Below are 17,583 nucleotides of genomic sequence, written 5' to 3' on the forward strand. Positions count from 1 at the left end.
CGACGGCTAAAAAGTCATCTAATAGTGATAAAAATAGGTGATCTCAGAGAGAGGCTAGACACACGCGCGTTTGGCATAGATATTAAATTAAAAAAAAATGATCAGCGCTTCGTCTAGGGAAAAAAACACACAAGAATAAAGCAGTATTCTTTTATAAAAACGAAACAGCAAATTTCTCAATAAGTCCTCCATGCCAAACGATGTTTCATTAGTTCTATTTACACACAAAACACAAAAACCAGGATTCTACAATATTTCCTCAAGTCGATCTAACTGCTGTGGGCTTGACATAGACTTGCTACTTTGAGGAGTGCAAACAAAAAGCCACATGTCCCCACCGTAATGTGTATACTCTACAAGATTTTTACAAGGTAAGTCTTTCATCAGATTGTGTACACCAGAACACTATGCACATTTAAAGACGGTACTTGTGCAGTAACCTATAAGACAGTTAAGACCTTGACACTTAATGCAGCAACAAAATCAGAGTGCTTTAAAATTCAGAGACTGAAATATTGATCTTTAATATCGAATCGATATTGTTCATTATCGATCTTTAAACGAAGCCTAGGAGTGCTTATCAATAATGCTTGATCGCTGAAAGCAATCTTTATACTGCTGGAATTTCCGATACGCGAATGTACTCTTAGCCATTGCAATGAAATTCTTTAAAAATCACGCCTCATTTTTTTGGGGAGGGGGGGGGTATCTTTATAACTTTTTTATTTTTTGTTGGCTTTTTGTAGGTTAAATTATTTTCACAGTTTGATAAATTGGATTGCCTTTACACGTCTGAAGCCGGAAAAAGCAAATATCTAGTTCGTCTGGCTGCCAATTGCCTGGCTGCCAATCTTCGCTATTGCCTGGCTGATTACTATTATTCGTATTAGATGGCCGATGGATGTCCATCTTCTATCTCATTAGAATAGATTTTTCTTATATTATCGGATATCTATTCAGATAATTAATTTATGCTTAATGCTCTATATTTGTAGAATTTTTAAGATATGCTTACATCACTATTCATTACATCCGTAAGATCTTCAAACCTTCGCACTTTTCTGAGCCCACAAACTTGGCGATATGCAGTGTAACCATCAAGACCATGGTCACGACCTCTTCTGATATTGATAGATATCAAATCAAAGCCATGTTTTTTTCCGGGCCGTTGGAATAAATGGTTTGACACCTCCTCTGAAACCAATTCATCAGCTGATTGGCAACGCTGCTCAACAAGACCTAGAAGTTAAGTGTCATTATAAATTCTTTTATCATTATTTTCCTGTCCATAAAGGAAAGATTTGTTTTCCCCTTGTTGTTGAAGATAAATTTGAAAGAGAAAAGAAATCGGATTTGCATCCAGTAATAATAATTATAGAGGAAAATGTATATGCCATACACATATAAATGTGCCATAGAAGATGGCATAGAGAGGTTTAGATAAAATATATGAATATGTTAGATTAACTAGAGGGGAAAGAATGGTAAACTAGACAAACTAAAATAAGGAAAAAAAGGTTTCAGACGTTTAGATATCTACCATTTAATGGAATTTTACTTACTAGATACCCTTTTTTCCAGAGAAATTGCCTACGGATTTTTTGGGTACCCGACTCACAATTCCACTTTCTAGGGTTATAATAAGAGAAAGGTTAAGATGGCTACAGTCCTATCTGAGGATTAAGGATCACAGATTGCCAAAGATGGTCCTTTTCGCCCAAGCCACTAAGGCTATGCGGAAAGCAGGTCCTCCTTGGTTGGGGTGGGACGACATCGTAAGGAAAGATCTAAGGGAAATGAGAAGTTACTACGAGAGTATAAGGAGGAAGGTTTTTAACAGATTTGGATGGAGGATGAGCTGTGTTGGCCTCAGGTGGCATGGTGCTGAGGTGAGTTCTTAGTAGCAATGCTAGTAAGTACCAAAGGAATGAAAACCACTTAGCGGCATTAATTTTTTTAAATTTCTTTTTTGCTAAACCATCTTTTTGAAAATATATCCTCCCCCCCCCAAAAAAAAGATTAAATCCTTATTTTAACTTTTTTTAATTGTTCAATTACCAGACGCACCCTTTGGGTTTGGGTATGAGAACGTGTTAGGCGATCAAACAGAAAAATAAGCTTAGGTCTAGTTTAAGTCCTCAGTTTTGTTTGTTATTCCATCTTCCCAAGTCATTACCACAGAAAAACAGTTGATTCCCAGAAATGCTATGGCTCAACAATCAATTTTTATATTTGATATGAATTTAAATGTGAATTAAGTGGGAACATAGTATTTTTTTTAAACAAGTAGATTATCTTACGAAAGCACGTCGCAAAAATAAATCATTGGAATTAAAGTAAACTTTTTAATATCGAATCATACGACAAGTATCTCTCTTTTTCACTTGGTTTCTGCTCATTAGTTATATCAAATAATAAATCAATTTAGTTTTGAGTAAAATGATATTTTCTTTACCTTAGATTGACTTGAAATTGAATTGTGCTTGTGACAGTTTCCTTGTTTGCTGACTACTGCGTACCTTATTAAGATCAAAAATATCTTCATTGGAAAAAAAAGGAAAAAAGAAACCCATACACCAACCTGTATTTAAGAAAAGGTAGCAAACACCCGATTTTAATACCATATAAAACCGATTTTACATACACCCGATTTTAACATCATACAAAACTACATACACTGATGTAAACTATTATCATAATGAAAAAACTAAGAAAAAATTTGGCACGGATGAAAACTAAAAGAAACAGAGTAAAAAACAATAAGAAAACAAAAAATGGAGGTCCATAAAGGTAAAAAAAGCAGGGAAGATAAAAACGGAAGAATTTTTAAAAAGCAAAACTTAAAAATAGTAAATATCAGAAAAAAAAAACAACCAACATATGCTACTCCTGCCAAATCCAAATAGTAACAAACTAAAATACACAATTAAATTTTTTCATAAGGAAATTAGTATGAAGATATATAATTTAAATCACAACTGAAACATTTAAAAGCAGTGATAGTCTAAAATGAAAAAGATCAGAAAAAAAACTTGGAGAAACACTACCTCCCAGGAAATGTTGGTCTGACTCGTAAAAACGTAACAAAAATGGATATAAACAAATTTTTTAAGCGTTTTTGATGTTTTTTGTGTACCCCCCCCCCCACCCCAAAAAAAATCCTGGATACGGCCATGTCCACCAGTATGCTATTTTGGAATTTTTTCTATCATAGACTTAATCAAGGCTTTAGTTACCATTATCTCTATTAGTTGCCATACCCGAGGAAGTTTCTTTTTTTCTACGACTTCCCTTACACATTGTGTAAAACCCTAACTTTAAGAATTACTCTTCTGCTTTTTGGAACAAATTTTTACTTGTGCTATTTCACCTTAAAATTTATTTAATAAGGTTGATTGGAAGGTATGATCGTGGTGTTGATAGCACTGAATCACTTTTTAGAAAGTTTAAAATTTTAAAGGTTGGTGAAATAAGGGATTATCAAATTGGAGTTTTTGTATTTCAGTGTCTGAATGGTTTTGCACCGGATTTTTGTATGAATATTTTTAAGCCTAATTCGTTTTATCACGATTATTCGACTTGGAGTGCGGATAGTCTTGCATCTGAGCCACGGAACACAACCAGAGCGAGTCAAGTGACCAGACACATGGGCCCGTCAGTTTGGAATTCGTTCCCAGATTCTGTTCGTCAAGCTGAAAGTGTGCCGCAACTTAAAACCCGTATTAAAAATCATTTCTTTTCAGGAATTTGGTAGTGTTAATGGTTCGAGAGAAGGCTTTTTTTTCTTTTTTTTTTTTCTTTTTTTTTTCTTTTTTTCTATTTTTATTTTTATTTTTGTTTTATATTTTGTGCCATTATATATTTATCAATATTTTCTGTTATTATTATTGTTTTCCCCTTTTTTCATTTTAATTGGTTTGATGATTTGGCATGCATGATATCCAACCGGTCGCTTTTTCAAGCATCTTCTTGCTTTAGTGCGACTTGTTGTCACATTGAGTTGTTTTTTTGTTAATAAAAATATATGAACCTGAACCTGAACCTGAAATTTTTTCTATTACTACTCTTAATTTAGCCAACATTGAGTTAACCTCTATCTTTTTTTTATTATTAATCGAAAAAATTTTTTGCACAAAATAAGTTTTACAAAAAAAAGTAAAGAACTCCATTAAACCAAAAATGAACAAAAATAGAATCAAATTATCCACCAAGCACACAACTACCATAAATCAGTATTAATAAATAAATGTAACCCAAAACAAACAGAAATTAAAATAAGTCAAACTCAAAACAAGCAGAAATTACTCTGAGTAGGGTTCTAAATCCTATGCTTTCTAAAAGTCAGAATATAATTTGTTCTTTACTGAAAAAAAAATCAAATGAATTTACTGAAAAAAATGTGCATTGTCAGTTTAATATGCAGATATTTATTCCTTAAAATCTTAATTAATTTTTGATTTCTTAAATTTATAAAAATGAAAACATTTAAAAGAATTTTTTTTCTCAGTAAAGTGCAAATTATATTTAACTTCGATATTGAAAATATAGTCATATCAAGCATGCATTCAAATTACAGGGAAATTCTTCTTAGAAGTATGTTTGTTTACAGTGGCTTAAAAGATCAGTCAATCGGTCAGCAATTTTCCGTTACCAGGTAGAGATCTAACACAGATCCACATGTCTCACCTAGTTTTACCACGCATGGTACGGTTCCACCAAGTGTCCTGGAACGCGAGGCTTAGTTAGAGTCCTCCATTTCACTTCTTTTTTTCCAAAGCATATAGCGCTTTATGAATATGTAATGCCAAAATTTTCCATTCGGTCATTGATTTTTTCGTGCGTTTTTGCACAAAAAGCAAAAAAGCAACCTCTTTCTCCTGGAAGAGGTTGTAAACTTGAAACAGACTCAAATATAGAGTACCTCAATCATACAGATGTATATTACTGCTACTGCTACTACGAATGACTTATTACTGGACTAAGCTGCCTGAGGCCAACACAGCTGTGTAAGCTCCTCCTCAATCCAAACCTATTCAAAGCCTTATGCAAGCTTCTCCTCAATCCAAACCTATTCAAAGCTTCATTCTTATCCCGTCCCAAGAAGTTCTAATCACTTTTAAACCTTTCCTTACGAACTCACTCCTGTCCTTGAGAATCTTTCCTTTCAATTTCATCCTTTTATTAAACCCCTGAAAAACATCTAAGAAATCCTCCTCCGGAATTTGTCTGGTCTACTTTTTATATTTTAGGTTCACCCACCATCTTCACTTATAGTGCTTACTACATACACTAAGTTGCCTACCTGATATATCTCTTTGCTACCCAATATCACCACTTCACCTTCATTTATTCTTAGTCTAAGTGACCTTATTTTCAAATCTTCTCCAATACCATAGAAATTTTATCCATGGCCTTCGTTTCTTACCTCCTTAATTGATACTGTAAGGTTTTCTTTGCTTTTCTTGCCTTGCTCTTATTTTCATAAAACAGTAACTAAAATGATTCTTATGCGAACTCACCTTTTCTAGCAAACTTAAAGTGTTTTCAGTAATATTCCTAGCTGCGTCTCTGATTTTTATCCCTAAAACACCGTCTTCAGCTTTGCAAACTATTTTCCTGAAATCAGTCTATCCATTTTCTACATTGTCAAATTTTAGCCTCTTGAGCTTCATGTTCATTTATTCCTGGAAAATCCCTCTCTATTTCTCGTCCTGGAATCTAGCAGTGTCATAAAACGCTGGAAGATGGTCATCTTTCATAAATTCCAATTTTTGAATAGCTCTAGACATTACTAGATAATGATCCTCACTTTTATTATCAATAAAAGTTCTCCCATATACCCACATATGTTGTATCAATCGTGTTAGTCTTCAATTTACAATAGCTTAGTCAATAAGGCTGACCGTCTTACCATCATGTAAATATCATATTAACTTATGGGCTATTTTATGACCAAATACCGTATTGGTTATAACTAGATTGAAATATCTGGAAAATTGTAGCGGTCTGTAACCATTATTGTCTTCTTTTCCTATACGAAAATTACCTAGGTGGAGATACCATCTATCTCTATTCTTATCCACCTGGACGTTAAAATCCCCTAATAAAAACACTATGTTTTACCTGGGATGCAGTCCATTATTCCTGTAACTGCCGGTACAATCTATCAAAGTCAATACAGTCTCCATTAGTCGGTTTTACAGGGACAGATACTACAATGACTGATGCCTTGTACTTTTTAAGTGTAAAATAAGTACACAGAATTATATTGTTAAGTCCTTCTCAATGTTGGCAACACCTAGAAGCTTCTTTGTTTATCATGAGCCCTACTTTAATATTATTATTATTCAATTATTACCCGTCAAAAATAGGTACAATAGACGGATTAATAATTAAAGAAAACAAAAAGAAAGAAAAAAAGGACACAAACTTATATCAAAAATTAAAATAGATAAAAAAAAACCCAGTACAATACATTATATTAATACGAACAAACTAATGCGAACAAATTGATGACCGAGGATAATGAAAATTTCTTTGAAAACGGGATAGCAATTTATTAATACTAATATTTGGGTCTGCAAGCTTATAAAAATGGATAATTTTACCGTACCTTGTCCAAGGAGGCAAATGTAAAATATATTTAGCAAATCTGAAGAAGATTGATCGTAGGTGATTTTTAAATGAAAATATAAGAAACTTCCAGAAAGGTGCAATGTAAAGCAGATGTGGAAGGGCTGTGGCGTTATAAATGGATGCTAGAAGGTGACGATCAAATCGTAATTTTTTTTTTACGATTCCACCGGAAGAAATACTAATTTTACGCTCAACATGAGATACCAGCAAACGACGTGTGTGGCCGATAGATGCACCAATTGGAAGGCCACAGTATTTAATGTGGTCTGCAGACTGATAAGAGAACCGTCCATATTTAGGAGAGAAATGAGGGATTTTGCCAATTGAAAAGGACAACTTCGGTTTTCTCAGGATTAAAACAGAGTCCGATTTTTGAATATTCATCTTTGGAAATTTTGATATTCTGCTCAATGCAGTGAATCGTACGGCTGAAATCCAAGATGCCATCAGCATAACAAACAAGAGACACATCGATTCCCCAAGAATGCAATACTTCCTGACAATGCACGCCATCCTTCTTGCATGAGTTTAAAAATTGAATATCACATAATTTTATGCTTCTTACCCATTCGAGATTATCTTCTGAAACTCAAAATAATTCCTGTTTACTCAAAATAATTCCATTTAACTGGAAGCTCAAATAATTCTAGTTACCTAACCTGAATTTGTCAGTCAAAATCTCATTTCAACACCTTTTGCTTTTACATTGTAATATTTCTTGTCACAATTTTCAAATTATTTAAATTGTTGACATTATTGCGGTCTCGGGAAATACAATGAGTCCTAGGAGTGCAGGTCAGAGACTAATACATCTTCTCAAATCTCGCCTGTTGGCCAAAAATATTATATTTGTACTATATTGTATTTTATATTATATTATAATACATATAATATATATTATACTCTTTTACTATATATTCCACTATATTATATTCTTCATTTACTCAAAAGAGGTAGGTGCTTGATCCGAAATCCTAAAACTATTCTCAGGTATAAAATCTGAATAAACTTGGAGGTTTTATTGACATTCCAGGGTTAATGTACAGAAAGAGAGAAATGAATAATACCTCGTATCACAGAGTCCATTTGGTTTGGAGTTTTCAGAAAACCAGGTCTGTTGAACCAGTCTCTTAATTTGTGTTCTGTCCAATGTCCAGATTCACTCACGGAATGCCAGTCGCCCTGGATAAGGGAGTGACCCATTCGGAATGCTGCAGTGGTAAACTCGTTTGTGATTGAGGGATTGATGAATTCATTGTAAGTGTTGGAATATCCACCACTTAACGGATACAGGCTGTATACTTCAATTACTCGGTTTCCTGAAATGTAAGATCATTTGAATAATAACACTTTTCAATCAGTGAAAAGAATCCCATGGGTAAAAAACTTAATTTTATGATTGAATGGGCTTGTCCTGTGTAATTTTCCAGAGTACAAGAAACCCTTTTGGCGTCTTAAGGCAGAATTAGGTATCCAATACAGCATTGAAGGTCATCAAGATAGGACTAAATGATCAAAAATACTTTACTAAGAAATTTAAAAAATTGGGATCACAGATTGAATCAAAAAGCCAAAAAATTTTTAAGCTAAGAGTAAATCCCTCCCATCCCCAAATATAAATCCTGCAATAGGCCACTTGCAATCTTATTTTCTGAGGTTTAAAATAATAAACTAATTCCGGCATATATTTGAAGAAATGTAACCTACGATGGAAGAAGGAATGAATGAGAATTATTTCCTGTTTTTCAGCAAAAAATTTTCATTCAGAATAATAAAAAGTTGAGAAAAATAGGGGGAAAAATGTTTACAGAATATAGTGCTGTCTGTGTGCATTAGCACACAGACAGCAAAAAAGCACCAAGCAGACACTGGTAGATCCAGGAGGGCCAGGGGGTTCTCCCCTCCAAGATTTTTGCTGGCGCTATCTTTCCCTTTGATTTTTAATGTTTGTCACTCTTTTTTTAGAATAAATTTTTCAATTATTGGCCACTTTGGCACATTGACCACGCCCCCCCCCCCAAGATTTTGATCTAGATCCGTCCCTGCAAAGCAAATTAGGTAAAAAAAAAGAGATTATATTTTAAGAAAATCATGTTAATATCGTGGTTCAAATTAATTGAACTTCTCTATGTTTTTCAGCTTCTTGGGAATCACGTGTTATAGGTATATGATTAAAAAACTGCTTATCAGTGGTATCAAATACAGTGAGTGGGGTTCTTTTCATAAATTTATGCTCACTGAAAATACGTTTTTTGGTGTTATCAATGAAGGAAAAACTGTCTCTCTCCGTATTTCAAAAAATATATTTTCCCCCTACCGTCTAGATTTTCCATTTCATTGGATTGATGGCGCTAGCTCTTAAAAATACTGTTAATAAAATATTAGGGAGTTCGCTGATCCCCTTCTGATAGGACTGGTCCTAAGGGAGATAACGACATTATATTAGGGACCTAAAATCCCTCCAAAGCCAGTCAAGACAGACACAATAACTTACAATGAGTAACGTGGGGAAAAAAATGCTGTAGGACATTACAGTGAATGAAATCGCAAAGTATTGCTTTTTCTAAAATGAAATAGGAAACCGTTTTTGATTGAGGGAATAATAGATTCACTATAGGTATTTGGATATCCATCACTGAATCGATAAAAGCTATATCTTTTTCGGAAATCTGTTTCATTACTGTTTCCTAACTAGAAATGTAATTCTTTGGTAAAGAAAATAACAGGAATTGTATTAGCAAAAGAGCTTAAATAAGAGTATTTGTTTATACAAGAGATGCATGATGAAATGGCTATGGAACAAGGAGCTTATATGGGACTTAATATTGTAGGCAGATAAGGTAGGGCTTGTTGCTCAAAGTCACAACCTCTTACGACCAAATAGTGCGCTTGATATGGACTAGTTAGTGAGGTAACTAATTAGTTTTTAAAAATTTAAGTGTAATGGACTTGAAATATAAACACATAATTGTGTGAAATTTTGAATTAAGATGAAATGTTTTGTTTTTGTTATATTTCTTGGTGGGGTGGTTTTCCCTGGGGCTAGGAACAAAAAGTCATTTGGTTAGTTGTTTCAAAAAATGAGAGCTAAATTTACTCTCAATAAAAATGGTCATACTATTTTGATGACGTGGAATTTTGTGTTTTTATTTATTGATGAACACAGTGAATATGTCACATATTCAGGCCTTCCATTTTTTCCTGTTTTCCATTTTTCCTCTAGGAGGAGGGATGTAACTTATTCTAGAAGGTTTTAGCTCAAGTTCAAAAACCGAATTTTTGGAACCTTCATTTAATAATAACAAGTTTATGTACCTATGTACAATTAACACTTGCAGATAAGGTCTGGAGTCCTTCTTCCGTGTGAAGGTCTGGACCACCCTTACCAAGAATAAAATTTCCATGGGGAAAAACTTGTCGCATATCGAGCTATGCATATCGACTAGTTTCAGACTAATGATTGAACCATTTTTACAAATCAACAGCTTAAAGCCTTTAAAAGGGACGAATTTAAAAAGCTTGACAAAATAACATATAAAATAGAATATGCTTCGTTCCATCTCGGCAAGACAGTGAATTTGTTTATTTGATTTGTATTTATGTCAAAAGTACTGCGTTTGATCAATTCTCTGTTTTAGTAAATGTCATCTTTTGATAACATAAGAAAACTGTATAATATCTTCCTTTGTTTTTTTTCGTTGCCAACAGAAATGATAACCAAACACGATATTTATAAGATGCCGACATTTACGTTGACAGAAAAAGATTGAATATAACATCAAAGGTTCACATATTTTGATTAAAAGGTTCTCCTATCAATAAAGGGCTAGCATTATTTTTTAGAGTTTCATTCCCTTCTTGAGCACAAACATCTTTTTTCTGCATCCAAATGTTTTTTTTCTACAATAACTTCTTTCTCATGGCCGTGAATTTCTAAAACTTATTCTTTTTCAATAATAAGTTAATATCAGTTAGTTAATATAAGTTAATATAATAATAATATATAATATTATTAATATATTAATATAATTATAATATATTATTATAATATATATTATTATATAATATAATATATTATAATATATAATATATTATTAATATTAATATAATAATAAGTTAATATAATAAGTAAGTAGGGGTAATATCAATTACCCCTACCTACGACTACCTGACTAACCGGATAGGTAAAGACTATCAAGAAAATGAAATTTCATGTTCATAATACTATCTCAACCTTTTGTACGTGTCTCAACCTGACGGGTCGATGTTATGACTGTCGACGTTCTGACGGTTAGTGGTTCTGACGGATTTTCGTTATGAAATTTTTTTTAGATGTTATGACGTGTCGATGTATGACGGTCGACGTTCTGACGGTTAGTGGATTTGACGGATTTTCGTTATGAAAATTTTTTTAGATGTTATGACGTGTCGATGTTATGACTGTCGACTTTCTGATGGTTAGTGGTTCTGACGGATTTTCGTTATGAATTTTTTTTTTACATGTTATGACTTGTCGATGTATGACTGTCGACGTTCTGACGGTTAGTGGTTCTGACGGATTTTCGTTATGAAAATTTTTTTTGCATGTTATGACGTGTCGATGTTAGTGGTTCTGACGGATTTTCGTTATGAATTTTTTTTTTAAATGTTATGACGTGTTGATGTTATGACTGTCGAGTTTCTGACGGTTAGTGGTTCTGGCGGATTTTCGTTATGAAACTTATTTTAGATTTTATGATGTGTCGATATTATGACTGTCAACGTTCTGATGGTTAGTGGTTCTGACGGATTTTCGTTATAATTTTTTTTAGATGTTATGACGTGTCGATGTTATGACTGTCGACTTTCTGACGGTTAGTGGTTCTGACAGATTTTCGTTATGACATTTTTTTTATATGTTATGACGTGTCGATGTCATGACTGTCGACTTTCTGACGGTTAGCGGTTCTGACGGATTTTCGTTATGTTAAAAATTTATAAGTTTATGTAATAGCAATAAGTATATAATAGTTTAGAAGCAAATTTAAAACTGTTTGTGGTAACGATGCGGCTCAATAGCGACCAAAAACCTAAGAAACAGAGGCTTAATAATAATGAATACATTAAAAGATTCGAACTTAGAGGCTTACTCAAAATATGTGAAATTTATCAAGCTTAATTTTACCTATCAAAAGTTACGAACCTGAGAAATTTTGCCTAATTTCAAAAAGAGGGTAAAAACCCGCAAAACATTAATTAATCTTAATGAAATTCATACCTTCAGAATAAGCATATCAGAGATCCCTACTTTTGAGGTTTCAAACTCATATATACAAAATGTGGAATTTTGTATTTTCTGCCAGAAGCAAGATCACAGATCTTTTTTCCTTTTATTTCCCCCAGGGGTGATCGTATTGAACCATTGATCTTGGAAGGCCGAGAGACTGTTCATTTTATAGAAAATCAAAAGTTCAAGCACCCTTTTTAAGTGACCAAAAATATTGAAGGGTAGCAATCCCCCCTCCAAGAACCTTTTTTCTCAGAGTCGTCAGATCAAAATTTTGAGATAGTCGTTTTGTTCACCTGATTCGAAATATTTAATAACTTTGCCTTTGAGGATGACTCAAACCCCCCACAAACCTGAGGGGAAGGGCCTAAGCTATGGACTTTGCCCATTGTTTACATCTAGTATTGGCTATTGGGAAGTATGCAGATATTTTTTAGGGGGGGATTTCCGGTGAGGGGGAGAGGGTAATATGGAAATATATTTCCATGGAGGAATTTTTTGTGAGGGAAAGGAATTTTAAATGGAGGCGAAGATACGTTTTACACCTGTATAACTTTAGCATAAAGAACGAGGTATTTAGGAGGCGGCAACACCCCTCATATACGTAATAATTTATGTTCGTTTTAATTTTTAATGTTGCTCCTTACTTTCAGTTGTAAAAAGTCGTTTTTTTTAATTTAATATTAACGGTAGTCCTATCGAAAATGGACATTCTGTCTAACACAACTTTGCGATGTTAATAATTGAAAAAACGCTTCCATTTATTACGATTTAAAAATCAATTCAAATATCAGAAAAAAAGAAGCTAGAGAGAAAATTTTGTTTTATGAATCCTCCAGGATTTGAACCTAAGTTCTTATAAGCTTCCAGCTCTAGCAAAAAAAATTATTATTTAAAAATTTGGTTAGTCAGAATACTATTAAGAACAAAAAGCTCCAGACCCAATCATTATCTCTATTTATCACCTATGATGATCATATTTCACTATAGACAAAATTGAAGCTAAATCCTCTTTTAAGCATTCCCCAAAAAAAACATGAAGTTTCGACAGAAGTATAAAACAGAAGTATTGTCTTATACTTCAGTGTTAAAGAATCTTTTCATTCAATTACCTTATGTTTGGGATTACCTTATATTTACCTTATATTTTTATTATATATTTTATATTTTAGATTACCTTATAATTACCTTATATTTTTACAAGCTAGTCATGCAAATCCCAATTTTTGGAAATAAAATTAGTCTAAACTTTCATAAATGTCTTTAAATTGTTCTTGAGCAAGGGATCTAGACCATAAGTAAATGCAATGGACGGAAAGACAAATAATTCTAGTTTTCCAAGCCTCGAGGGATTTTTTTTTTTTATATTCCAGCATAAATAGCAAAAGTGTTTGAGTCACAAAAACTTTACAAGTGAATTCTCTGCTTCTCTGTGGGCCCACACTTACAATATCTACGATAATTTATTAAAATATGATAGAGTAAAGTTCAATTCACCGAAAGTAGTTGACCTCTAACCAAGTGTTATATCATTGAACGCTAATGAACGCTAAATCCAGGAAGGTCAAAGAGGCTAGCTTCCGCCTTTGCTTTGAAAAGAATTAGAGAATCAAACAATATGGAGTTTTATTTTATTTCGTTTTTAAACTATTGTTTCAAATTTTTTTATTTTAGTTTTACTACTGATGACGGCCACTGCATATGTGACCGAAATATCTTTGTGAATTTCTATCACTGTTTGTGAAACACAGTCTATTAAAAGGATTTTCCCCTATTTGATCTTTTATTTATCCCCACATTTACAATATATCTGAGAAATGGACAGTGTTGCCCATTTTGTGACTTTTCATTAGGAAATGGTTAAAATTTTTAGTTGAAAAAAAGAATAGCTTTTATTTAGGATCCTGTAGACTTGCACTCGACTTGTGACCTTTTTTTGAAAAAATACTGTGACTTTTTAATAGTAACTAGCAAAATCTGCAAATAGCTTATGTCTCTACAAAACATTTGAAGTAACATTCACATGGAGGTGGAGAAAACATCAGTGTTGCCCAGTTTAGGACTTTTGGTCAGGAAATAGGCAATGAATTTTAGTTGTAAAAATGAAGAACTTTTAGTTACAAGCTTGAGACTCGCACCTGACTATTTTTGAAAACAAGCCCAGCAATTGATTTTAAATAGCTTATGCAAAATATGTAAATAATTTAACGTTCTTCCAAAAGTAAATAAATATTACCTAGGACAACTGGAAGGTATTCATTGTAAGTAATTCTTTGCATTAAAGCACCCATTATTCGCCTAGTTTCTTGAAAGATTTTCTCATCACTCCAGTGAGGATTCAACTTTTCTAATTGGCCTGCCAGTCGATTATGTTCCCTTAGAAATAGGACATGAAGTGCAGTCAATCCTGGAACTTGGTTCATTCTGTCATCTCCACTTGTGAAGCAGCCCTTAGAGCCTGGGTCACGGATGCAGTTGGTTGCGGAGGGATCTTCGGGTGGAAAATCCTTCCCATTGAACTTTTGGACAATCAGTCGACCACGCTTTAATTCACGTAGTTTTTGGGCAGTTTCGTCATCATTGCCATATATATGAGATGCATCAATGAAGTGAGAAATAACATTCATCTAAAAGTAAGTAACGCAGTTTTAACAGCTATTTTTTACTTGTTTGTTTTTATTCTTGCATGTAGAAATTAATTCATCTCACTTGTTTATTCAGCATGTATATATGCATCCTGACAAGATTAGAACAGTAGCCCATGGTTTAGTTTGGGTGAGACTAAAAAGTGAAAAAAGAAAGGGATTGAAAAGGGTTAAAAGGTAGGCAAGAGATCAATCTTAACGATATTTATAAGATACAAAACATAGATTCCAGTTATCACAAGGAAAAAAGAACATAATTGAGATGGAAAAAGAACAAGATGCAAAAATGATAAAAGCTGTGAAACTAAATGAGAAAAAAGTACGTTATAATGAAAACAAAAATGTTATACAAGACTAGAAAAAAACATAACAATACCAATCCTTTATTTTAAAAATGTAATATTCGACAGACGTTAAAAGTTAATTCTTTAGAAATTGAATTCCAAATACATATGATATGACGTAAGAAATGAAACATCCTAGATGTTTGCTCTAGATCCAAGCATCTAGAGCATTTTGAATGACCATCGGACACGTTGAGTATTTTGAATTATAATTATTGCTTCGTAGGCTTGTCAGTTTTGTGTCTAGTGAAAAAGTTTATCATAATAATGAACTTCATGATCAACTACCTAGACTCCATAAACATAAAACTCTTGAGCTTAAACTCTAAAATGATAAGCAGAATGAGTGAATTCTAAAAACTTTTCACCCGTTTAACCTTTGAGACATGAAAACATGAAAACATATGAAAACATGTATCTACAAAAGGTGATAGAATCTAGGTAGGCTGTTATTGAAGGATATTGAGCAGAAAGAAAGCTCAATTTTACAGGTTACATTCTCTCTTCATTGAAAAAAAACTGTTGTATTAAGTTTGAGGTATAGAATGAGTTACGTTTATTGAGGTAGAACTTCTAGTCTGAGGTAGGACTTCTAAGGCTGCCCATTTTACACTGGAATCTGAAAGTTTGCCGATACCACACCAAAGGCTTCACAATATAGGTAACAAGGTAGACTGCAGTGCAGCTAAAACTTCATTGACTCTCTTCTGCAAGTGTGTAAAGTCAGCTACTTATCAGGGCTTTCTTTTCTTAGAAAAATATTATTTATGGCAGATAAAAATATAGTCATGGAGCCTTGTCCGATTAATTGCAAGTAGATCCAATCTACCACAGAGAATTCAAGATACTTGTTTGGCACTGCATATCTATTGGAATTATTTCACAAAAAGATTATCCCGTCAAAACCCTCTGTTGAATCCCTCAAAGTACACTCAACAGACCTGTATCCACCCTCAAACTAAATGAAGAACAGTGACCAAAACTATAAAGTAAAACTAAAATATTCTAGTAAATAGAAATAATTAGACATGCTGGCAGTAAATAATAGGAATTAGGAAATTATAACTCTTAGACATAACATAAACATGTGGTTAAACCCTATACACTAGTAAGACAATAACCCGTTAAACCTCAGGGAACATAAAAAAACTAAAACGAAAAAGTAAAACGAGCAAACTGCAAAGACAAAAGTCAAAGAAAGAAGAACAGCAGGTAGGGCAGTGTGGTACTAGGATATGAGCAAATATTAGCTACTAAATAAGTTCGCGGGTGGGGCTTTATCAGCCGCAAATTTGTGGCACGTTCATAATAGAATTTAACAAAACTCATCTAATTTTGTCTGGTTTTTAGTCAAAACTCAAACCTTAGCATTACGCGGTTAATTAAAAAAGCATTTAAGGGAGAGCGAAGAATTAAAAAATGCGTTTTGGTTATTTTTTGTTTTTTCTAAGGACCACTTTCTTTTAGGTAAAGCTTCGCTTCTCAGTTATTAATGGTTGTAGCAAAAGATGACATAATGTATTTGAGTCCCCCCCCCCCGCAGAAATAATAGAACCTTTTAAATATCTTAATACGGTAAAACGAAAAATTAAGCGCCACACGGATTTTACTAATCGTTACACTTGTTATTTTTGAGGAAATCGACTCTAAATCTAAGTCTGAAAAAATATCCCATAACAAATTTAATTTACCACAAAAAAATCGTATACCTCTCCAGGATTTTATTAGGGAATGCTCTATCGAGGTATTAATGCCTGTTTCTGTCTGTTGATTTTCTAAGCGCATATGATTTTAGATTTTGGATATGCTTGTTCTAATATTGGCTGGAAGCATTTTTTTTTTTTTTTTTTTTTTTTAGGTGAAACTGATTTTGTATTAATATTTTTAAATAAAAGCCCAATAGTTCTTTTAATATTTCTTCAGGAAGAACATTTTTGGGTCGATTAAAAGGATACTACTGCCTGGCTGAATATCATACTTTTGTGCAACTATATATTAATTTTAGAATAAATGAAATTTAACTACGTGATTTAATCATTAGCTTCAATTTTTTACAATTAACCCACAATAATTTGGCAATAAAGTAGAAATAATGTTTAATTTTGATACAAATATAAAATACCTGGTCCGCATATCCAAAGCGACAATCAGCCCTCGGCGCTACCACTGAGCGAATCATATTTAAACACCGCACACCCATTGACTTAAAAAACTTATCATTTGATGGTATTTCAATTTCAAAACAATGTCTATGCTTCTTTTTCGGCGAAAGTAGCTCATTTTTGGATGAACAACATTGAATGACTGAGTCGTTTGGTGATCTGAACATGGGAACATGCGATAAATCATGGTCTAAGAACTGTCCCCACTGCATTGACATATGTGTTGCGTCATTCCAAGGATGATCTTCGTCAAAAAGTACTCTGCTACGGATTGCTCTCACATTTGGAAGTTCTGCTCCGTTTTTAGCTCTCTTGGGAGTCCATATACCTTAGATTAAAAAAAAAATTACAGTTTTTTTTAAATAGTTCATAAATTTATTAAAAACGACAAGTATATACTTTCATTTCCGTTCAGAAACAGCCTCATCCGATAAAGTACAACTACGAATTTGATATATTCGTCCCTGGGTGAAAAAATAATAAGGCTCACATCAGTGCTATCCAATCCGAAAATTTAATTTATTTTACCT

The 17,583-nt window shown here is 33.1% G+C and overlaps 1 protein-coding gene across 1 annotated transcript in view; it reads right to left on the reverse strand.

Moving 5' to 3' along the window:
• Positions 1-17,583, reverse strand: part of LOC148939602 (salivary peroxidase/catechol oxidase-like) — a 66,142-nt gene that overhangs the window by 10,634 nt on the left and 37,925 nt on the right. The window contains exons 7-10 of the mRNA XM_089107189.1: positions 17,014-17,381; positions 14,139-14,529; positions 7,704-7,955; positions 1,016-1,239 (exon numbers count right to left, since the gene is read on the reverse strand). Of these exons, the coding sequence (XP_088963315.1) occupies positions 1,016-1,239; positions 7,704-7,955; positions 14,139-14,529; positions 17,014-17,381 (1,235 nt within the window). The remainder of the gene's footprint in view (positions 1-1,015; positions 1,240-7,703; positions 7,956-14,138; positions 14,530-17,013; positions 17,382-17,583) is intronic.

Source organism: Artemia sp. Qi Xiang Cuo, chromosome 21 (genome assembly GCF_049724085.1).
Source record: "Artemia sp. Qi Xiang Cuo chromosome 21, ASM4972408v1, whole genome shotgun sequence".
In the NCBI taxonomy this organism is placed as follows: Eukaryota; Metazoa; Arthropoda; class Branchiopoda; order Anostraca; family Artemiidae; genus Artemia; species Artemia sp. Qi Xiang Cuo.